General features: G+C 40.5%; 1 protein-coding gene across 2 annotated transcripts in view; it reads right to left on the bottom strand.

The window, feature by feature from the left end:
• The window catches only part of Golim4 (golgi integral membrane protein 4), a 75,926-nt gene extending 57,576 nt beyond the window's left edge, over positions 1-18,350 (bottom strand). Inside the window, exon 1 of one of the 2 annotated variants that reach the window (XM_028786765.1) lies at positions 18,139-18,350. In XM_028786765.1, the coding sequence (XP_028642598.1) occupies positions 18,139-18,325 (187 nt within the window). In that variant the 5' untranslated portion in view covers positions 18,326-18,350. The remainder of the gene's footprint in view (positions 1-18,138) is intronic. The other variant, XM_028786766.1, reaches the window with a different exon arrangement.
• Positions 18,351-20,395: the final 2,045 nt, after the last annotated feature.

Below are 20,395 nucleotides of genomic sequence, written 5' to 3'. Positions count from 1 at the left end.
TCCTTTTTGTTATTTGAAAGAACTATGTTTTGGAGCACTTGTTTTGCAGCAATGGATCATTCAAGCTTCCTCTGCAAGGAAAGGCCTGTGTGGTTGAAATCTGAGCGGAGAGCTGAACAACTTGTGATTAACATGGAAGGAAGAATACCCTAGACAGACCACAAAGTAGGTCTTAAGATCTTGAGACAGACATGAATTCAGGAAGTCCTTGAAATAGTTGACAGATTTTCATTGAGGGAATCATGTTAGTAAAGTAAAAGAACACAAGAAAAGTAGAACAAACTAAAATTTCAAAGAGAAATGAAAAGTTGTGTACCTATTTTATATTTATAACTAATTGTTATAAAGTCCTGGGCTACTATTTAAGAAGTAACAAAAACAATCAATCAATCAAACAAACAAACAAATAGCATGTGGACACCTACTGTCATAGTTGAGTCAAGAGGTTATCATACTTGTCTCTCATAAACTCAGGGGAAAACCTTAAAATTGGCTGAGGAATTGGGTCAGATAGTAGCTTGAAGCCTGAATTAAGTCCTGAAAACCTAGGCAAAAATGTAGATATTGTTGCTCAGGATTTCATCGGTGTAGCTTTCCAGTCAGTTCTAGACTAATAGACAACACGCTAACAGGGAAGAGGGGAATCTCATGGGTCTCCAATCCTAGACAAAGAACTGCAGGCAATGATATGCTGAGAGCACGAAAAAGAATCCTTCCCTGGGAAAAGTCACCCAAATTGTTTATCTAAAACCAAGTGGTCAGCCCTGAAATCATATACATACAAGTAACATTATACAGCTTGAGCGAATTTGTAGGGAAACAGATAGGAAACGTAGGAACCTAAATGTAGGAAAGCTATAGCCAATTAAAGCAAAAAGTCCATGAATCTGAGAGAGAGCATGAGGGGTACATTGGATGGGTTGGAAGGAGGAAGAGAAAGGGGAAATGATGCAATTATATTTCAATTCACATATTATTTGGAGAGGAAAGCCGGGTGTGGTGGTGCTTGCCTTTTATTTCAGTGCTGGGGAGGCAGAACATGAACAACCCTGAGGTTCAGTCAACAGCTAGTCTGGTCTACTTAGCATGTTCCAGGCTAGAGAAAAACATTCTCATAACACAAGGTCAATGGTGCCTGAGGAAGGACCCCTGAGATTGTCCTTTGTCCTCTGCATGACAGCTTCTATCCGACCAACACATAAAACCTTAACAATAAAAAATTCATTTAGCCGGGCGGTGGTGGCACACACCTTTAATCCCAGCACTTGGGAGACAGAAACAGGTGGATTTCTGAGTTCAAGGCCAGCCTGGTCTACAGAGTGAGTTCCAGGACAGCCAGGGCTATACAGAGAAACCCTGTCTCGAAAAACCAAAAAAAAAAAAAAAAAAAAAAAAAAAAAAGAAAAAAGAAAAAATTCATTTGATAAGATATAACATAGCTATTTTTATTGGCACATATTAATTACAGAAAATAATGGGGTTTTATTCAGACATTTTCAAGCATACATATGATATATCAGTATTTTTAAAGAAGTAAAAATACAGTTATATAAAAATCTTATTCAGTAGCCTTTATCCAGACAATGGATTCTGGTTTTGCAGTGGCTCAGTCAACAAGATAAACCAAGACAATAATTGGTATTAAATGTCACTCAGTAAGACACATAAACAAGCAAAAAATGTTGTAGATGTGGTAATGGAAAATTATCACTTGTAATTAAAGTGTTTCAAGCCATAGAGACAAAAGGCCTTTGTATATAAAAGAACTAAAGAGAACTGGTTCTTTGGTGTCTATTCGAATTGGTGCCAACCAGACTGTTGAATAAACATTTAAGTAAAAAATTACAAAGGAAGAAAAACAAAACAAAAGTTAATAGAATCAAGATGAAGGACACCAAAGGTGAGGCTAGATTTCCCTTCTCATGTCAGCTAAGGAGCCAAACTAAAGACAGGAATCTTCCAATTGCATTCAGTAACTTGAGTCCTGGGGGAAGTCACTGCTGGGTTGATAGACTAGAGTTCCATTCAGTAGGGCTTAACAAGAAGAGGCATGTTCTTACTCTGAAACCTTTCTTAGAAGACACAATGGACACATCAGAAAGACAGCATCTTCTATTTCACATATAAAAATCATGGGAAGATGACTAACGGGAAATACTAATCAGAACTCAAGTCTGTATTTGTCTACCTCAGGACCAATGCTGAGCTTCTGACATTTTTAGGCTGAGAAATAAGGAACTGAAATTTACTTCCAAAAAAGGCAGAAAAATTGCTATTAAGAGTTATCTAATATGATGATTGAAAAACTGCCATAAATAGACATAAATGAATATTCATACACTAGTATCCACACACATTTTACTTATAAACAAAGAACTCTCTCAGAACATGGAAAGAAGAAATATACAACTTGAAAAGCAGAAATGCTCAAAATCAGATGAGTTCTTTATAAGACAGACAAAGGCAAGGCCTCTCTCTCCCTAGCTTTCCCCATAAGCCTTTCCTAAGGCTTTGCTGGTAAGCAGAGATAGCTGTCATAGTAGGTGCTGAAGCCATGAAAACAGCAATGGCTTCATTACTTCCTTTAATTTTGCTTACAATGCAATTAAACTTCGTATCTGTTTTACCCAACAGAATTTTGCATAACTTTCAAATGTCCAAACCTGTCTATAGTTTATTGTAGATATATCAGTATACAAAACAAACTCAAGGCCTTAGCAAATCTTATGCTCATAAAATCAGGCTACTTATCTGGAAAAGATGTTCCACTTCTACTATGTCACTGAAAGAATTGTTATCAAAGTCCAATGGGAAAACATGTAGTTAGCTACTTTTTCCCATCACACTAGGATTGAGTCCAGGGTCTCAGATGTAAAGCACTCTACCACTGAGTGGCTAAGCCTGGAAATCTCTTTGGACTACTTCATTTTGACACAGAGTCTCACTAAATTGATCAGGCCGGCTTCAAACTCACTCTGCAGCTCAAGCCATCATTAAACTCAGTCTTCCTGTCTCAGCTTCCTGAGTAGTAAGGACTACAGTCATGTACCATCAGGTCTGGTTTAAACTCTACTTGTTTTCTTATTTTTTTATTTGTCTCTGTGTGTAGTACATGTGGGGTGGGTATGTGTCCACCCTCTGAAGCCAGATGATAGCTTCAGATCCTCTTGAATATGGACTTATAAGAGTAGTGGTGATATAGGTGGTGTGGATGCTAAATACCAAACGCAGGTCCACAGGAAGTCTGAAGCTGTTCTCTGGTCCCTACACAATTCTTGCTGGCAGCCTTTGAGTAAGCAAGTTTATTGTCCAAGTAATCTATGGAGTTTTAAACAGGCTTGCCATATTTCCTTTTTGTTTAGAAATTATTCCAGGGGCTTGTTCATTCAAAATTTGTATCTTCTACCTAAATATGCACATATATGATTAAATTATGTTACTTGGCATTATGCTTTATTAAATTCCTGTCTGGTAACTGTAAAGTGATTCTTCAAGTACAGTCACCTTTGCCTTTGATTTCAAACCCACAGGCATTTTGAAAGTGATTGTGGTGAAAGGGGTGTGATCACTCAGGCACTCCCTGGCATAGTTACATTAGTGCAATTCCATCATGCTTAGCAATCTCCACCATCCCATAATTTCTAAGCTTGTCTATGTGATGTACTGGCCCAAAGAGAATGTGACACAGGTGACAATGTACCAAATTCTAGGTGTTAACACTGGCTGTCCAGTGTCACTGTCATCTTCCCAGAGAAAACTGTCCCCAGGTCACAATCCACGCAGCCCCGGTTAGACACTACAGACTTGGAAAGTACAACTAAAACCATGTTCACCCTGAGTCTGTGGTCCAGGTAATGTGAGTTGCATAATGACCAGAATCACAACCAAACTACAGACTGTGACAAACTTAGCTTTGTTATTTCATTACTGTGAACCACTATTCCATGAGAAAAGGTAACATACAAAATCAAAATTCCATGTCCTGATTTTATAACTTAGGTTATTTCAACAACTTACAAAAGAGTCCTCCAAATGAACTGAAGGTGACACTTCTGGAAACATCTGGTGTTCTCTCAGAGCCTCTCCAATGTTTAGCTCTTTCTGTTAGGATTCTTTCTAAAGCCACACAGCAGTAAGTAACTTACAGGGCAAGGGCCTGAGATGTGACTTAAGTTGGCCAAAATTGTGCTTTAAAATTACAGATAACTGTATTTAGGAGCAGGAGTGGTGGCTTTGATGGTCATACTGTTTTTGATGCCAACACAAGGAATTGAGAGTAGATTCCAGTACCCACTCGAAAGCCACATATGCAGCTGGAACCATGGGTCCTTCCACGTGTACTCTTAGGATGGTGGTTTAGTTCCTGGGAGCTCTGGGGGGTGGGGGGGGGCAGAGTCTGGTTGGTTGATATTGTTGTTCTTCCTATGGGGTTGCAAACCCCTTCGGCTCCTTCAGTCCTTCCCAAACTCCTCATTTGGGATCCCCATGCTCAGTCTGATGGTTGATTGTGAACACCACATCTATATTGGTCAGGGTCTGGCAGAGCCTCTCAAGGGACAGCTATACCAGCCTCTTGTCAGCAAGTGCTTCTTGGCATAAGCAAGTGTCTGAGTTTGGTGTCTGAGTGGGGCAGTTTCTGGATAGCCTTTCCTTCTGTCTCTGCTCCAATCTAAGTTCCAGCTGCTTATGTAGAAGAGGATGGCTTTATCTGGCATCAATGGGAGAGGAGGCCCTTGGTCCTGTGAAGGGTCAACACCCCAACAGGGGCATGTAGGGAAATGCTTGGGCAGTGAGGTGGGAGTGGGTGAGTGAGTAAGTGGGTAGGTGGTTTGGGGCACTCCTTCATAGAAGCAGAGGGGAGGAGGATGGGATAGGGGGTTACAGAGGGGAAACTGGGAATAAGGGATAATATCTGATATGTAAATAAATAAAATAACCAGTAAAAAAAAAAAAGAAAAGAAAAACCACACATAGCACAGCACCCGAGAGTCACCACAGCTCTGTGGAGAACGGAGGCAGGAGAATTGCTAGAGTTTCCAGATTATCTGCCCAGCTCTGGGTTCAGTGAAGGAAGGACTCCATCTCAAAAGAATAAGGCTGAGTGGTAGAGCTGATGTGAGATCCCCAGCAAAGCTATGAAAAGATGATATAGGATGCAAAAAGGCATGGCAGTGGGTTCTTGTTGGTAGCTGGAATAGCATCAACACTGCCCAAGAACACAGCTTATAGGAATTCAAAGGGTCTCCAAGTAGACCACCTCTTAAAGTAACTCTGGATGGGATTATCATGTTATCCAGGCTAACCTGTAACTCATATCCCTCCTGCCTTAGCCTGGTAAATACTGGTGTTAAGTATAGGTGTGCTCTGTCAGGCCTCACTTTGTGAATATTCTTAACCCTGGTAGACTCTGAGAAGTTTACATTCTTTCAGAGGGCACAAGCTAGGAATCCAACCCATTTTGTGTAAACTAGTAGGAGTTCACTGTTAGTTCCAGGATGAGGGAGTGTTGGAAACAGTATTGATTATATTAGTAAGAAATCTGTGTTATAAATTAGGCAGCCTGCACATCAGTTTTAAATTTGTCAGTATCTTGCTGTGTGTTTGCAATTTTCCTACGTTTAAAATGGTAATAATAAAGACATAGGCTTATTTTCAGGTCAAATAACATCACTTGAAAGAATAAGTTTTTCATGAAAGTTCAGTTCTTTCATTATCATTTATTATTGTTATTAAGTTACTAAGCAGTTACTGTTTTTTATTATTTTATTATTATTTATTATATATTAGTATTAAATTACTAGACTGTTATTTATCAATTCCAGGAAATCAATTTACTAGATGGTCTGTCTAATACCTAATCGTGATTCTCATTTAATTGGGAATGGCAGTTAGCCGGTTAAGGCTCTGGGTATATGATTAACAGTTATCACTATCCATCCACTATAGACTCGGGCTTCAGGAAACCATCTCTAACATGTTCCTGGGCTGGACACAAAGAAGGTAAAATTCTAAGGTGCACTCAAAAAACCTGAGGAGGAATTTTCCCTAAAGCAGTAGGATTTAACCTTCTTTAGGTTACTGATGCTTTTAGTGTTTGACTGAAACACTAGTTTCTATCTGAAACAAAGGAACCCATAGAGAACTGACATAAGCTTTCAGAAAGTTCATGGATGCCCACAGATATACCTTAAGCAAGAGAAGGTTACAGGTCATGTGCTCACCATGGTCTTGGGCAACAGCTGTTTTGAAATAGGAGGTATTTTGAGATGATCTAGAGGCCAAGTGTAAGAACAAAACACACTTTCTTTATAAAGGTTCAGCCAGCTCCAAAAGCATCATTCACAATATAGTTATTGTGGAATCTTCAGGTGACTTAACTTCTTGGAATTTACATACAAGATCTCACATGCATTCCTAAATACCATCATCTCAGTGAGCTAACTGCTACTTTTTCCTTGGACACTTTCAACAAAACAGCGCATCCTGGAACTTAAGCCAGATGGACCCTAGCCAAACACCGAGCTAAGAAGAAAAATACCATATGTCAGTTTCTCTAAAAGCCTTACTACATAATCTCAATACAATATTACAGAACATGAAGAGAATTTTTCCTAATTTCGACTTCTGGAACACAGAAGAGAATGAAAATTACATATCCAGAAACCTGGGTGATCCGAGTTAATACCACAGCAAGTCATAGGGTGGTGCCAGCTGATATCATAGCAACAATCTGATACACACAGTGCTGTTAAGTGGGAGGAGAATAGGAGATTCTACAGAAACTGAACTGCAGCTTCTCACTGAATAGAGTACAACTCTCCTTGAGCCTTGACTGGAATATGGTCCCACACAGTTTTTAACAAAATACCCTCTACGCATTTCTCAAATACCATAGAGGTGTGTGTGTGTGTGTGTGTGTGTGTGTGTGTGTGTGTGTGTGTGGTGTGCATGTAGAGGCCAGAGATATTTGATATGAGTCCCCATTGCTCTTCACCTTACTCTTTGAGACAGAATCTCTCACTGAACCTGGAGTTGGCCCAATTGGCTGACTGGCAGTCCAGCAAGCCCCAGGCTCTCTCTTGCCTATTCAGCTATGGGGATGCAATCCTGTACCACTGCATCTGACTTTTTAAAGTGAGTACTGGGGATCTGAACTCCAGGTCATTAGACTTAAACAACAAGTACTTTATTCATTCAGCTGTTTCCCTAGACTTGAAATATACCTTACTGTTTATTAAAATGCTATACTGAAATCCATTATAATATGTGATGCCTTAAAACATAAAATGCTTTTAGATAGAGGACATATAAGATATAAACCTGATAAGAACAGGTAAGAACAGCAGAGCCAAAGGCAGAAACTGCAAACTGAAGCCTGCCATTAAAAGAAACTGACTAAGAAAATTACCTTGCTGGCTTATACTTTGTTAATCTATAACAAATTGCTTAGTAACAAATGTATGTGAATTCTTTAGAATGATGTGAGTTTTTTTAATCTGTAATAAGTAAAACATTTGATCATGTGAGGGTATTGGGGAACATGTTTTTTTTTCCTTATGTATACTCACTGTAATTGTCCACTTAAAGAAAAATAGAACGGAACCATATTGTAATTCTGGGGCTGCTTGAAGGATTTTGCTGGGATATATAAACTGTGGGAGAAAAAATAAAGCTGTTGAAGCTTTGTTGCATCCGAAGAAGAAGAAGAAGAAGAAGAAGAGGAGGAGGAGGAGGAGGAGGAGGAGGAGGAGGAGGAGGAGGAGGAAGAGAATATATTTAGAAAGTTCAATGGAGGTCTATGGAGATATGTTTAGGAGACAGAGAAAATGATGAACTTAGAATTATAACTACCCAGAAAACATCAAATGACTTTTCCCCAAAATGCTTTTAGGCTAAATTTTTTGGTTTTGTTATTATGTAAGACTCTTTAGAGTAAAATGTTAAACTTGACTTTCAAACTAGGGCTGAATGAACAAACTGAACTGACCAATCAGGCAATCAATGCTGGTTTTCAAAACCAAAGATGCTTTTCTAAGAGCAAAGAAATCTATAGAATAAAGAGCTTCTACCAAATGAGATCTTCAGTGTGGACTGTAATTCATAAGACAGAAGCACGTGAAAACCCATTTCAAGAACCACACTAGGGACTGCTTCCCTCTCTACTGTCTAAGTGATCAGTCACATTTAGTTGTGGTAAATATTCACAAAGAACTTTGAATTTTCCAGGTGTGCAATGCCTTCCCTTTCACTGTTTACTGCAAAAGCCTATGTCCTGTATTTTCACTTCAAACAATCACACAGAGTTTTAATTTTCTAAGGTTGAAATGATTTAAACATTAAATACTGCCCTCAAAAGTGAGATTTCAGTGTCGACTTATTGTTAATATGCTTCAAATTTAATTAAAAATCACACTGTAGTACATACTAAAATATTTTTATAAAACTACTATATCAGATAACCCAAGAAAATAATTTTGAAGAATGCCTGGTACCCATGCAGAAATCCATATATACCATTCCATGATGGCTTAGGTCTTAATGATACTTTCAAATAACAACAATAGCAATAATCAAATAAATCTCACAAAGAATCAAATAAATCTCCTGATGGACCTAATCCTACAGCCATGTTTCTCTAGAAACAGACTTCAAACTAACAGAATATAGAAGAATGATGAAGAAAGGCTTCCAAGACCCTTCCTGTTATTAAAACACCTCCTCTTTCATCTTCAATAAAGGACACAGCCAGCACTGAATGTAGCCTGAGGTGTCATGCCTATAGGGATGCTCATTCAGATACATACAAAGGTTTGACTATGCCACAGGAAAGAATTTCAAGACCAATCAGAGAGAAGGATGAATGAAGTTACCAAGCTTTTAAGCAAAAATAAGGGATTGTACACGGTTTAGACTTAAGGACCAGCACTGAGCAACTGATGCACGTAGGAAAGGACAGTGTGCACTCCAGTGTAGTTCCAGGCTTCTTAAGAGTGTCACATGTAGACACCTTTACAATAGCCAGGTATGTGACTCTGTGGCTTAAGTTAACATTGCTCAAAGGATGCAATCCACCCTATGGTTTAAATATTAAGCAAAGTTCAGAAATTAAGTACAAAAGTATGAAGGAGTTTACTTATTTCTCCTAAACTGTTTCCTTTGTGTAAATGTAGGTTCATGAGGCACTCTGTTTAGAAGGATAGATGAGAGAGGTGTGTGGATAGGTTACACATACAGGTCACAAGCATCCTAACCCTAAACAAGCATAGTTCTTCTGCTGTTTACAACATCCTGGTTGGAGGTATCTCTTGTAACAGGGAATATTGTTTCTGTAAGAAATAATGTAATTTCTGACTTTGTTGGGTGTGTGGAAGTTTCTGATCCTCAGCCAGTGGGAAACAAAAACTAGAATCCAAGGTAAAGAGTTTCCTTTCTTCTGTGTACCCTTAATTTTGCCTGTTGTTTTACCATACCACACATCCTGGGTCACTCAGACTTCTCTTCTGCTGTTATGGTTTAAGATAGCCCTGTGAATAGGCCTTGATGAACACAAGACTGGAAGAGAATCTTCCAAGACCTTCTAGACAACCAAAGTAAACCCTGAAGCAGCCTTCAATTCCAGTAAAGTTCTGAGATGACTCAAGTCCTGCTTAACAACTCTGCTGCGGCTCACTCACTTGCTACAGAACCCCTGCGGCAATGACTATCTTTTGGACCCAATTTAGTTTGGGGATGAGGTGCTTTACAGAAAAAGCATTAATTCAGGTTTTAGAGGAGGGTACCACCATCTAAATATTAAGGTGGGAGACTGGACATAATGGTGCACAACTTTGAGCCCAGCATCTGGGTGGCAGAAGCCTGAGTTTGAGGTCAATTTAGTCTTCATAGTGAGTTCCAGGCTAGTGAGGGCTATATAAGACCCTTCCTCCAAAATAAAATAAATACAAATGTGAGATTGTGCTTAGAGCTCTATAAGTTAAAAAGAGTGCTAGTTTGGATCACACGGTTTAAAGAAGTCTGAAATTTAAGACAATCTATGGATGGATGGATGGATGGATGGATGGACAGACTTTTTAAAAAGGTAAGAAAAAGTTTATTGGAAATTAGAAATGATGTAACACATAAATTTCATCAATGCCCACATTTCCATGTAGCTATGTGATCCAGTTACCTGTGTGTCCCTGCTCTCACACATGAACATACGCATAGACACACATCAAACCCATACATCACACACATGTATACACACACACAATTTTTTTAAAGTCAAGTCCAGTGGTGACATCTGACCTCTATATAGAGGCACAGACGTGCACATTTACCCTCCCAACACAATATACACAAAACGGCTGGATAGTTGAATCGGTATCACTGAAACTATGTTTACAACATAAAATCTCTGTAATGTAAACATGATAAATGGCTGCATTCAAAGTTAAGTAACCAAATAATTATCACCTGTCCCACTGTAATTTGTTTCTATTTATTTTAGCATTGCACCTATACTTAAGAGAGCTCATAAGCAATGTCAAAGCTCTCTTGAAGACCACTATTTATGAAAGGTTTTGTGGTTTGTAACAAATACCTCAATTAAAAAATGCACATTAAATAAAAGGAAAGCTAGAAGATGGAGTATTTGACACCTCTGAAGTGATTCTAATTTTTTGATTCACTTATCCTCAACGGAAAGCAAATTACATCATTTAAATGCTTTACAGTGCCTATCCTTCACGATGACATCACAACTTTCAGGGTCCTACTCACTACCAAGCTTAGTCATTTCATGTGTGAAAAATAGTTAAAGCAATATTTTTTAAATGTCAGACAGTTGCAAAGCAATTTATCTCATCGGCTTGTCCCTCTAGGCTATGAGGCTATTTAGCAAAGGTTTATTAGTGACGAGCAGTGACTGGCAGACATGGTTTCTGTCTAAGCATTCATGGGCCAATGAAAACAAAGACCATAAACATTTCATTCAAAAATGTACAGCATTATTTAGAAATAGCAATACCATTATAGTTGAAACTGAAAAGGGCCTGCTTCTGGCCTTTAGGGAGCACAGGCCAATGGACAATACTGCCTTCTCAATGTGGTAAGTGAATTATCTATCTGAAAATGTAGGGAATTGTGAAATTCGATGTTCCCATCAGATCTGATCAGTTAGTGCATCCCGAAACCTCAAGCCTGCAGACCTTCTCACTTGAGGTCTCACCAGGCCAGTCAACATCTGTCAAGTAAAGAGATTGTCGAGTGTGTTTCTTCCTCTACAACAGGCTTCTGAAAAGAAAACTTTACCCACTGCCTTGTACATGAAAAGGGCGATGTGTCCTACATTAATGGATGGCAATGGATTGTTTAATGAGATTATAGATCATAAAACAAATCTACATTGTTATTTGCCTGAAGTTGTCTTCTTTTTGGAAAGAGTCTAACATCAAACCAAGAGTTTCTCCTTGACTTGTCAAGAAAGCCTTGAGTAGGCCTTGTAAGTTTTGTACCGTGTGATTCAGTGTTATCTCAGGTAGCATGTGCTTCATCTAAAAATCAACTCATGTGGCAGCCCATGTCCGAAACCTTGACATACTTTTGCAGTGACACCTCTTACTTCTTAGTCTAAGATTTATTTGAATCCTCATAGTCTAATTACTCACTTCTTAGTCTAATTTTAATTCAAATCCTCCCTCAAATCTTACTTTCTCAGAAAACATTTATGTCATTATGAGAAGGACTAAGCTCATGGAAGAAGCAACCCAGACAGGAAGTTACATTCGGGTTCCACCCTTCCTTTCAATAGATACCATTCTGACATGGCAAAGTGCAACTCCTGAAAACCCCAGACTGCTCCTTGAGCCTGAGGTGGTGCTCAACGGGATACATTGGCATAGTGGGCCCTCAATAAAGGTTATAAATACCATCCATTGTGGTAATAGACTCCAAAATTCTAACAGAACAAATTTACTCTCAAAAGAAAAGGGGTTTACCATTCTTCTTTGACCATATGATAGACACACAGAACTTTCACTTTAAACAAGTCTATGAATCCCACACACCACCTAGCAGTAAAAAGTCACAAATATGTTATCTCTTCCATGATAGGATACAAACACTTTTTGTCTAAATGGAAAGCAATAACTCTAAGCTTCTGCTGTGTAAGATGTTGTTATGTATTTTTTTCTTCCCTAAAATAGGACCAAAACAGAAAGAGAGAAAGGAAGAAAGAAGAAAAGAAAACAAAAGAAATGAAAGAAAGAAAAAGTAAGATAACAAGAGGGCCATACAGTTTCTTCAAACCTGGACACCAACTTCTGAAATTGTTCCATTTACACTTGGAGTAGTCACAGCAAATACATAGAATAAGAGGCAGCCCAGTGAGACAAAACCCAATGCATCCAACAGCCACTGCCTAGTGTCCTAATGAACTGCCTGCCTAATATTCTGACTAATATGAGTGCTATGAGAGTGGCCTTCATGTCACCTTTGACCTCAAAGCCCACTCTCCCTTCCCCATTTCCTGTGGCTCCCTCCCCACTTTATTTTCTTTATTAAGAACATGAAATTCTAAGCAAGAATGATAACACAGAACACTCATCAGCCACTACTAATCCTTTTCCCAGTCTCTCTCCTATTCTGGTTCCTCTCTACCCTGATTTTTGGTCCATTTCACCTTCAGTTCATCTTGAGTCCTCATTTCCTTAACTCTTGGATTCTTTCAGCCAGTGTCTAGGGAACAATGTTCTTTGCAAAGTCAGGAAAACTAAGCAAAATCAAGGTCAGGTTTCCTATCTCTCTGAAACTCACACTAGAGGTCTCTATGGCCTGAACAAGTTTGACATACTCAACCGGTGCTTCCTTTATCACAGAGTAGAGATGGCTAATGCAACACTCAGAGAAGGCTGCATATTCTTGTGCCTATCATTTACACGGGACAGAACTCTTTACTGGGAGTTGCACGAAGTATTTATAAGCTTTTATCATTTAATTAGGGAATGAATTTTATATGTTAAAATATAAACGTCTACTAACTGCTTTCCTTGTTGCTGTAACAAAAGACTTCACAGACACAACATAAAGGAGGAGGGATTTATTTGTATCACAGTTAAGGAGAGCACAGTCTATCGTGTTCTGGTGGCCATGGTAATGAGTAGTGAGACTGGGACTCCTCATACTCTACAGACCCTAGAACTCCCCTGAAATCAGAGGGAGCTATACCTTCACCCATTCTACTTCTAATTAGGAGCCACTTCCTAAAAATTTCACAACCTTGAAACAACAGCACCACCACTTGACAATCAACTGGTCAAACACATAGGTCCAAGGGGCAAATTTCACATTTAAACCACATCAGTATCTTTAAAGAAGCATCTCTTTTTAAGTGTAAGATATACATTAACATAGATGGCTATTTGAAGGCAATGTTTAATTGATGTTACAAGTCTTAATTTGGCACACAGAAACTATTATACCTACGAAAAACACTGCCCATTTTTGTACACCTGAAGAATGAATTATAGAAGAAATTTGTGAAGAACTCTTCTGCACAGAAGCCTCCAAAGTTAATCCAAATGTAAGATCCATTCATCTTGCATAGCACACTAGATATTGAGCCACATGGAAACCTATACGACAATTATCCTGAAATCTATATGAGAAGCAACAGTGCCATGAGAGGTTAACTAACTTTACATCCAAGATCATACAACCAGGAGAAAGCAGAACAAATTGATGTCCTCTGTCTCATGTGCGAGATTCAAGGAATAGTATTGCATTGTCTCTCAGTAAGCGTATCTCTTTATACACCTGCTGTTGCTGAGTACCAGTGATATGCCAGGAACCAAGAGGAAAGAGGAAGGACATTAAAGAGCCTGAGCTTGAACTGAAGGACTTTTGTTTTAAAGCAAATTAGGAGATTTGGAAAACAGAAAGGCCATAGCATAATACCCTCCTGGTCAGGATAGGATTTTGTCCTCATGGCAGCAAATGTAAATAATGAATGGGGCTTTTACATAAAACTCCTTTCTTCTAAATAATTACAACATACTTGTTTGAATTTAGATCATATAAAGCATTGTACAAATCGTTTTCAGTGGAATGTGGCCATCACTGTCATAACAGGGAACAGGGTTTCCAGAGAGCACACTTAATAGTCTTCAATGTGTGCTAGCACCATCTTATTCCAGACCTTCATACACACCATCATTGGCTTGGAAGCTGTATACATCTCCTAATCTACTGTGATACAGAGGGGTTAATCAGTAACCAAACTCTAATTCTGTGTTTAGGTTGTCAAGAAATAGCCGTTACTTGCCCAGGGTAAAGTGCACTGGCTTATGTCAGTTTATCTATTTCCCTAATGCTTGCTTAGGAACAAAGGAGGGTATATAACTGTACAACGAACTTAGCCAATTTCAACACTGAGCATAAGACCAAGCTGGGAAGAGGAAAAGATACAGATGTTCTATCTCAAAGGAGGAGTGTGACAATCACACCGTCTTACCATATTCCATGTTTTTGCTAAGGGTAGTATGGGTATTATTTTGGTTCACAGTTAGAACAACCCTGATGACATGAGTCACTCTAATCTCTAGTTGATAAATAAGAAAAATTAGGCCCGACTTCACACAAAAAAGTTGCAGAACTAGAATTTGAAACACAGTTCAGAGACCAGTCTGCTTTTAATCACATGCCCAGGATAAGAGATGAAAACACCCTTGGGGCCAAGCACGTACAGAGGATGTTTGAAGTGGCTTAGCATTAAGATTAGAGAGCCAAGGTTCTTAACTATGGCTGCTCTTGGAGTCACCTAGGGAGCAGTAAAGATTGTTGGTTGAAGCCTGGGTTCCACCCCCACAGATGGGATTTAATTGATATGGGAGCTGCAAGGTGTTCCTAATGGGCAGTCTAGCCAGAGGCAGGCTGCTTGCAGAACATGTGGCTCACTTGAAAGCAGCAAGAGAAAACGTTCAAATGTTAAATAAACACTGCACTGGACAAAGGTTGATATGACTTCTGCCAGCAGCATGTGATATCCGGACTAGTCTTTGGTAGACTTAAGGTTCTGGTATGGGAGATAGATACATAGATTATTGATAGATACATAGATGATTGATAGATATATAGATTTTTGATAGAAGATAGATGATAGACAGATAGACAGACAGACAGACAGACAGACAGACAAGGTACATAGCTAGCTAGATAGCTAGATAGCTAGATAGCTAGATACATACATACATACATACATACATACATACATAGATGCAGAAGATATTGTCATGGATTTTTGTGGAGAAGGTCATCTGTTCTCTGAACCTTTCCATGTCATTCTCCAGCTCCAATTATGGGACTATTGTACAAAAACAGTAACCTCCATTCAGAGAACCCTGGAGTATAGACTATTCTTCAAATGAAGACAGCTTAAAGATGCTCACTTAATACATGTGTACCATTTGACACAGATACAGTTTCTTCAACTTTTTTAAGAGTCATGTTTTAAAAGATGGCCACTTCAAATTAACTCTGACCTTTATCCAAGTCAAGTTAAGAGATCTATCTCACTTAACAAAGCAAGTCTTAAACAAAGGTGAGAAGGAGGGAGAGGAGGGAGGAAGGGAGCTTTTCAGGAGATGGTGCAGGTGGTAAAGTGCAGCCTGCAGACCTACATTTTGCTCTATAACTCTATGGCTGTGGAGGAGAGACCAGCAGATACCCAAAGCCAGCTAGCCTAGCTGAATCATTAACCTTTAGGTTCAGTGAAAGATGTCATCTCAAAATGTGCAGGTGGAGAACAAATGAGAAAATGAAGACAGCTTAAGTATGTTCACTTAACACATGTGTACCATTTGACACATGACATCACTCTGTGACTTCTGCATTCATGAACACTCACATGTAGACATACACATCAAAAGCAAACAAATAAATAACTTAAAAAAGAATGAAATTATGAAATTAGACACACTGAAAGTTCATCTATAAAGGTGGTGTATGGTACCACAGGGTAAAATATCACCTGTCCTGGAAAAGGAAAAACAAAAGCTACATGCCCTCAGAAAATGTTCCTTATTAAATAGTGTGCAGACCTGAACATGAATGTTGCTAAAGGCAAGCCTGAATGCTCTTTTTTTTTTTTTTTTTGGAAAATAAGCAGAAACTTTTGACAGCTTGTGAACTAATTCTTCCTATACAATCATTGCAACGGTTGCAAGGCCAAAGCAACAGTTAAGTAACATTTCAGGGGCTCACTCATACACTATGGCTCAATAGCTCAGCCAGGCAAGTGCTTGCTTGCTGTGCAAGCTTGAAGACCTCAGTTTGGATCCCCAGGACCAGTGTAAGAACCCAGAAGTAGCTGTATGTGCCTGCCATTTGGGTGCTGCGGGGTGCAGAGTGAAAACAGAACATCCTTGTAGCTCACTGGCCAGATAGTCTGGCTGAATCAGTGATATCAAAGCTTGAATCCAGTGACCCTGTCTCAAGAAATAAGGTGAAGAGTGAAAAACAAACACTGGTCATCACAACACACACACACATACACACACACACACAGAGATTCCAGGTGTTTTTAGTCAACCTAGCCAAAACAGGTACTCAAGACTCCATTAAGAACTCTGTCTCAAGAAAAACAGAGAGATTAGATTAAAGAAAAAAACCTCTGGCCCTCACATGTGCACATGGGCAAGTCAAAACACACACACACACACACACACACACACACTGAAACTCATGTGGAAGGCATTGATTTTCTAAATAAATAAGCAAGTATCCACCCTTCTCATACCAGCAACTCATAGGTAAATTTCCATACTTTAAACTTTTTTTTTTGTTTTAAATATGAAACTATCAAAAACAAGCTTTCCCTTTGAAGGAAGCCCAGCCACATATTTTCATTGGCTGGAGCCATGCAGCACCAAGAAGCTAAAAATACTTTCTTTTCTTCTAAGTTGGGACGAACAAATCAGACCAAGCAAATAATTGCATATCACTTTCTCCCATCTTAAATTTCTCACTAGAAGATGCTCTGAATAGCTAGATCAAAGAAAAGGAATCTGTTTTGTATTTATATACACATCCACTGTGAGAAATACCTGCTTCAGCTTATTTCTGCCCAGGATGATTCAATAAGCCATATTTGCATTCCCAACAAGCATGGTCAGCATTTAGGTAGGATTTTTTTTTTATTTCTCACGTGCTTTGTATTAGACAGAGAGTTTCATGAGTGTTGAAAACAAACCAGCAGGACAGGTAAAATCATTCATAAAAATACACACAACGAGTATGTCCTTAACGGAACAACAAAGTGCTTACATGCACTCACACATGAATCATCCAGACCGTAGACATTCACAATGTGATTTTTAAAATGGAAGGATACAAGTTGCGAACATCTTGCACAAGTTGAGTCTTCTGTGGCTGGCAAAGTGAAATTTTATGTTTCTTCTTTTTGACTTCTCAAAGCCAACTCTAAACACACATGTGCATTCCTGAGTACGCACACGCAGAGCTCTACGAATCAGCTAAATAAACGCTTCCCTAGGAAGACAAACTTTTTTTTTTTAATTATCTATAGGATAATCAGCAGTCAAGCAGTGTGGACTTTTCCATCACACCCAACATCTCTCAAGTTAACTACTAAATGAACAAACATAATAGCAAGAGCAATAATAACAATACAAGCTTGCCAGTTCTATTCATGAAACACTAGTGTATAGCCTAATTTTTCTTTTCTTGAAAAAGAACACCGGTTAGGAAATGTCTGCGTAACTCTTTACGTCTACAAACCAAGGCTTGCCTCTTGGGAAAGGCTTGGCAGATGTAGCAGAAGGACTGTTTGCCTAGATTGCAGCTGGGCCTTTGACAAGTGCTATGGGTAAAAGACTCTGATGTTTTATGTACCCGTCAAAAGCCAGGCAGGACAATGCGCTGGTGCTGTGGATTTCAAAGATAACTCCTGGGAGGAAGCAGGAAACGCGGGATATTATCTTCCCACACACACTTAGAAGCCAACATCCCCTGGGAGACTCCCTCAGATGTACCAGAAGGTCAATGGGTGATACTTGCTAAGCCAACTGTACACCAAGCTACTTTTCCAGCCCCAGCACCACCTCAGAGAGAAGTTGGCCACACACTTCCCCTTAACTGTACCTTGCAATTGGGCAGAGAGTGAGTCCTGGTGCTGCTGGTACTTGAGAGCCACTGCCTCGGCTTTGCGCAGCTGCGTCTGCAGTTCCAAGTAGAGCATCGCGCCATAGAGAAAGCCAAAGACCACCGTGAGTAGCAGCAGCGTCTGGAAGATCCGCTTCTGCTTTCGGGAGCACATCCCGTTTCCCATAGTCCCTCCTGCGCCCCGCGCTGCGGCGGCGGGAGCCGTCGTGTCCTCGGTCCTCGGCTGCGTCGGACAGCTCAGCAGCGGCCACCACTAGAAGTAGCTGGACTCAGCATGAGCAGAAGACACGAGACACAAAAGCAGGACCAGAGGGGAAGACGCGGCCGCTCAGCCCCCGCGGGCGGCGGGGCGCCAGGTCATCGACGCCACTCGGCCAGCAGCCACCAAACTTCTGCAGTGTCTGATCTCCGTGGGTGGCTGGGCCCGCGTGGAGTCCCTTTGCATACTTCAGAGCCCGCTGCTGCACCTCGCTACGGGTCCCCGCGTGCTGCCGGCTCGGCTTTCCCTACTCCCCACTTTTTGGCCTGGCTGTCCCCACCGTGAGTCCCCGCCCCTCGCGCCGGCTCCGCTGCTGGACTTTGTCGCTACCACTGGTAGGGGATGCGCACCCAACAAAGGGACCTGGCTCCCTGCGGCGTCCTCTCGCAAGGTCCCCCCCACCCCGGGATGGTGAAGAGATGGGGACTGGTTGGTGTGGTCGGGTTAAGGGAGGGCGGTGGGCCGGTGTCACTGATCTGGCAGCTCCAGCTGCCCGCCACCTCCCACCCAACTTACGTGTCACCCACGGCCCCACTATCGTGGCCAACGGGATTCCGGGAGGAAGTCCCACTCGGGCTCCCCGCTCATTGGGCCCGCGCAAGCAGCCGCTCCCTCCTTTCGGGGAGCTAATGCTGGGCTCCATTGGACGCCAGCTTTGTCTGTCCCGCCCCGGGCCGCGCCTTCCCTCTCAGCTCCGGGCAGGCTCTGAGCTCCGTGGGCCGGGCGGCCGCCTGGCGCCTGGGTGCGCCCACGTGGAGCCCGGGTGAGTGCCGAGAGGCGGAGGAACCGGGTTGGGAGGGCTAGGGACTTGTCCTGGCCTGAGGCTTGATGATCATGGAGCACGTGTGCGCATGTGTGTGCATGTATGTCCCAGCACTTGGAATGCACGTGGAGCGAGAGTACAGCGCTTATGTACACCAACAACCGCAAAGCAACCATGCATGCACTCTGCTTAACCCTGCTCATTTCTTACCCAACATAATGAGCTCAGGTTATGAACGCTATGTTTTTTGCACATTCTCTCAACGGCTGCCTACCGAGTCTTGTCCCATTAGAGGCACTAGGCTATGTGCAAGCTTACCAAAGATGGAAGAGAGTAAGCTGGGACCCTGAAGCTCACTTGACTGGCTACGTGGGGTGGGGAAATCACTTTGTTGGCAGGGGGAAAGAAATGATCTCATGTTTCCTCTGGCTGCAAATGGAATAATTTTAAAACAAATCTTACAGGCTGAAATGAGTATGCATTCATTTTGCTATGTGTATTTCTCTTAATGGTGGCAGAAGAACATCAGTTGCATTTTTAAAATTACATTATCAAGGCCAACAAAACCTACTAGGCTTAACAAAAAGTTAGACAAGCATAATGACGCCAAACCACTTCAAAGAAGTTCACAGTGCGTTTGTTTCTTCAATGTAATAAGGGTGTGTGTGGAATTGAGGTTATGCATAAATGATAATTTTGTTTCTTCTCTTGACCTGAATTCTAAGGGAAATAAATTATTTCTGAAAAGTATCAGTTGTGCAGTGGCACTTATTACATTCTGCATATTACATCCTACATATTTTTTGTGATATCCTGCCTGGGTTTTAGTCATCACCATTAATTATGGGAAGTAAGTGCTTTAAATGAAGGAAATCTGCTTAAAACAGATTCATTTTCAAGACAGTCCCAGTGCTGAGTGTTTTTAGGTCAGTCCTGAAATCATAACTGATGTTTTAACAAGAGTCATACAAGCAGAGTGGGGCATTTCTGTCACTGTGAAAAATAAGGGAAATTAGTGGTATAGGCACTTACCTAATGAAAATCACATTATATTGTTCAAAATGCTCTTACACTAATACTTAGCCAGGACTTTTGATTTAAGTGTTAGAAACAAAGAATCTAAATTTGACCAATATGACAATAATAGTTGTAGTCCTGTCTAGGTCTTGTAAAAACGTACTTTCTCACAACAGTTGAATTTATCAGAATCTTAT

Source organism: Grammomys surdaster, unplaced genomic scaffold (genome assembly GCF_004785775.1).
Source record: "Grammomys surdaster isolate TR1022 unplaced genomic scaffold, NIH_TR_1.0 125580, whole genome shotgun sequence".
Classification (NCBI taxonomy): domain Eukaryota; kingdom Metazoa; phylum Chordata; class Mammalia; order Rodentia; family Muridae; genus Grammomys; species Grammomys surdaster.
This window is presented reverse-complemented; position numbering and strand designations above follow the sequence as displayed.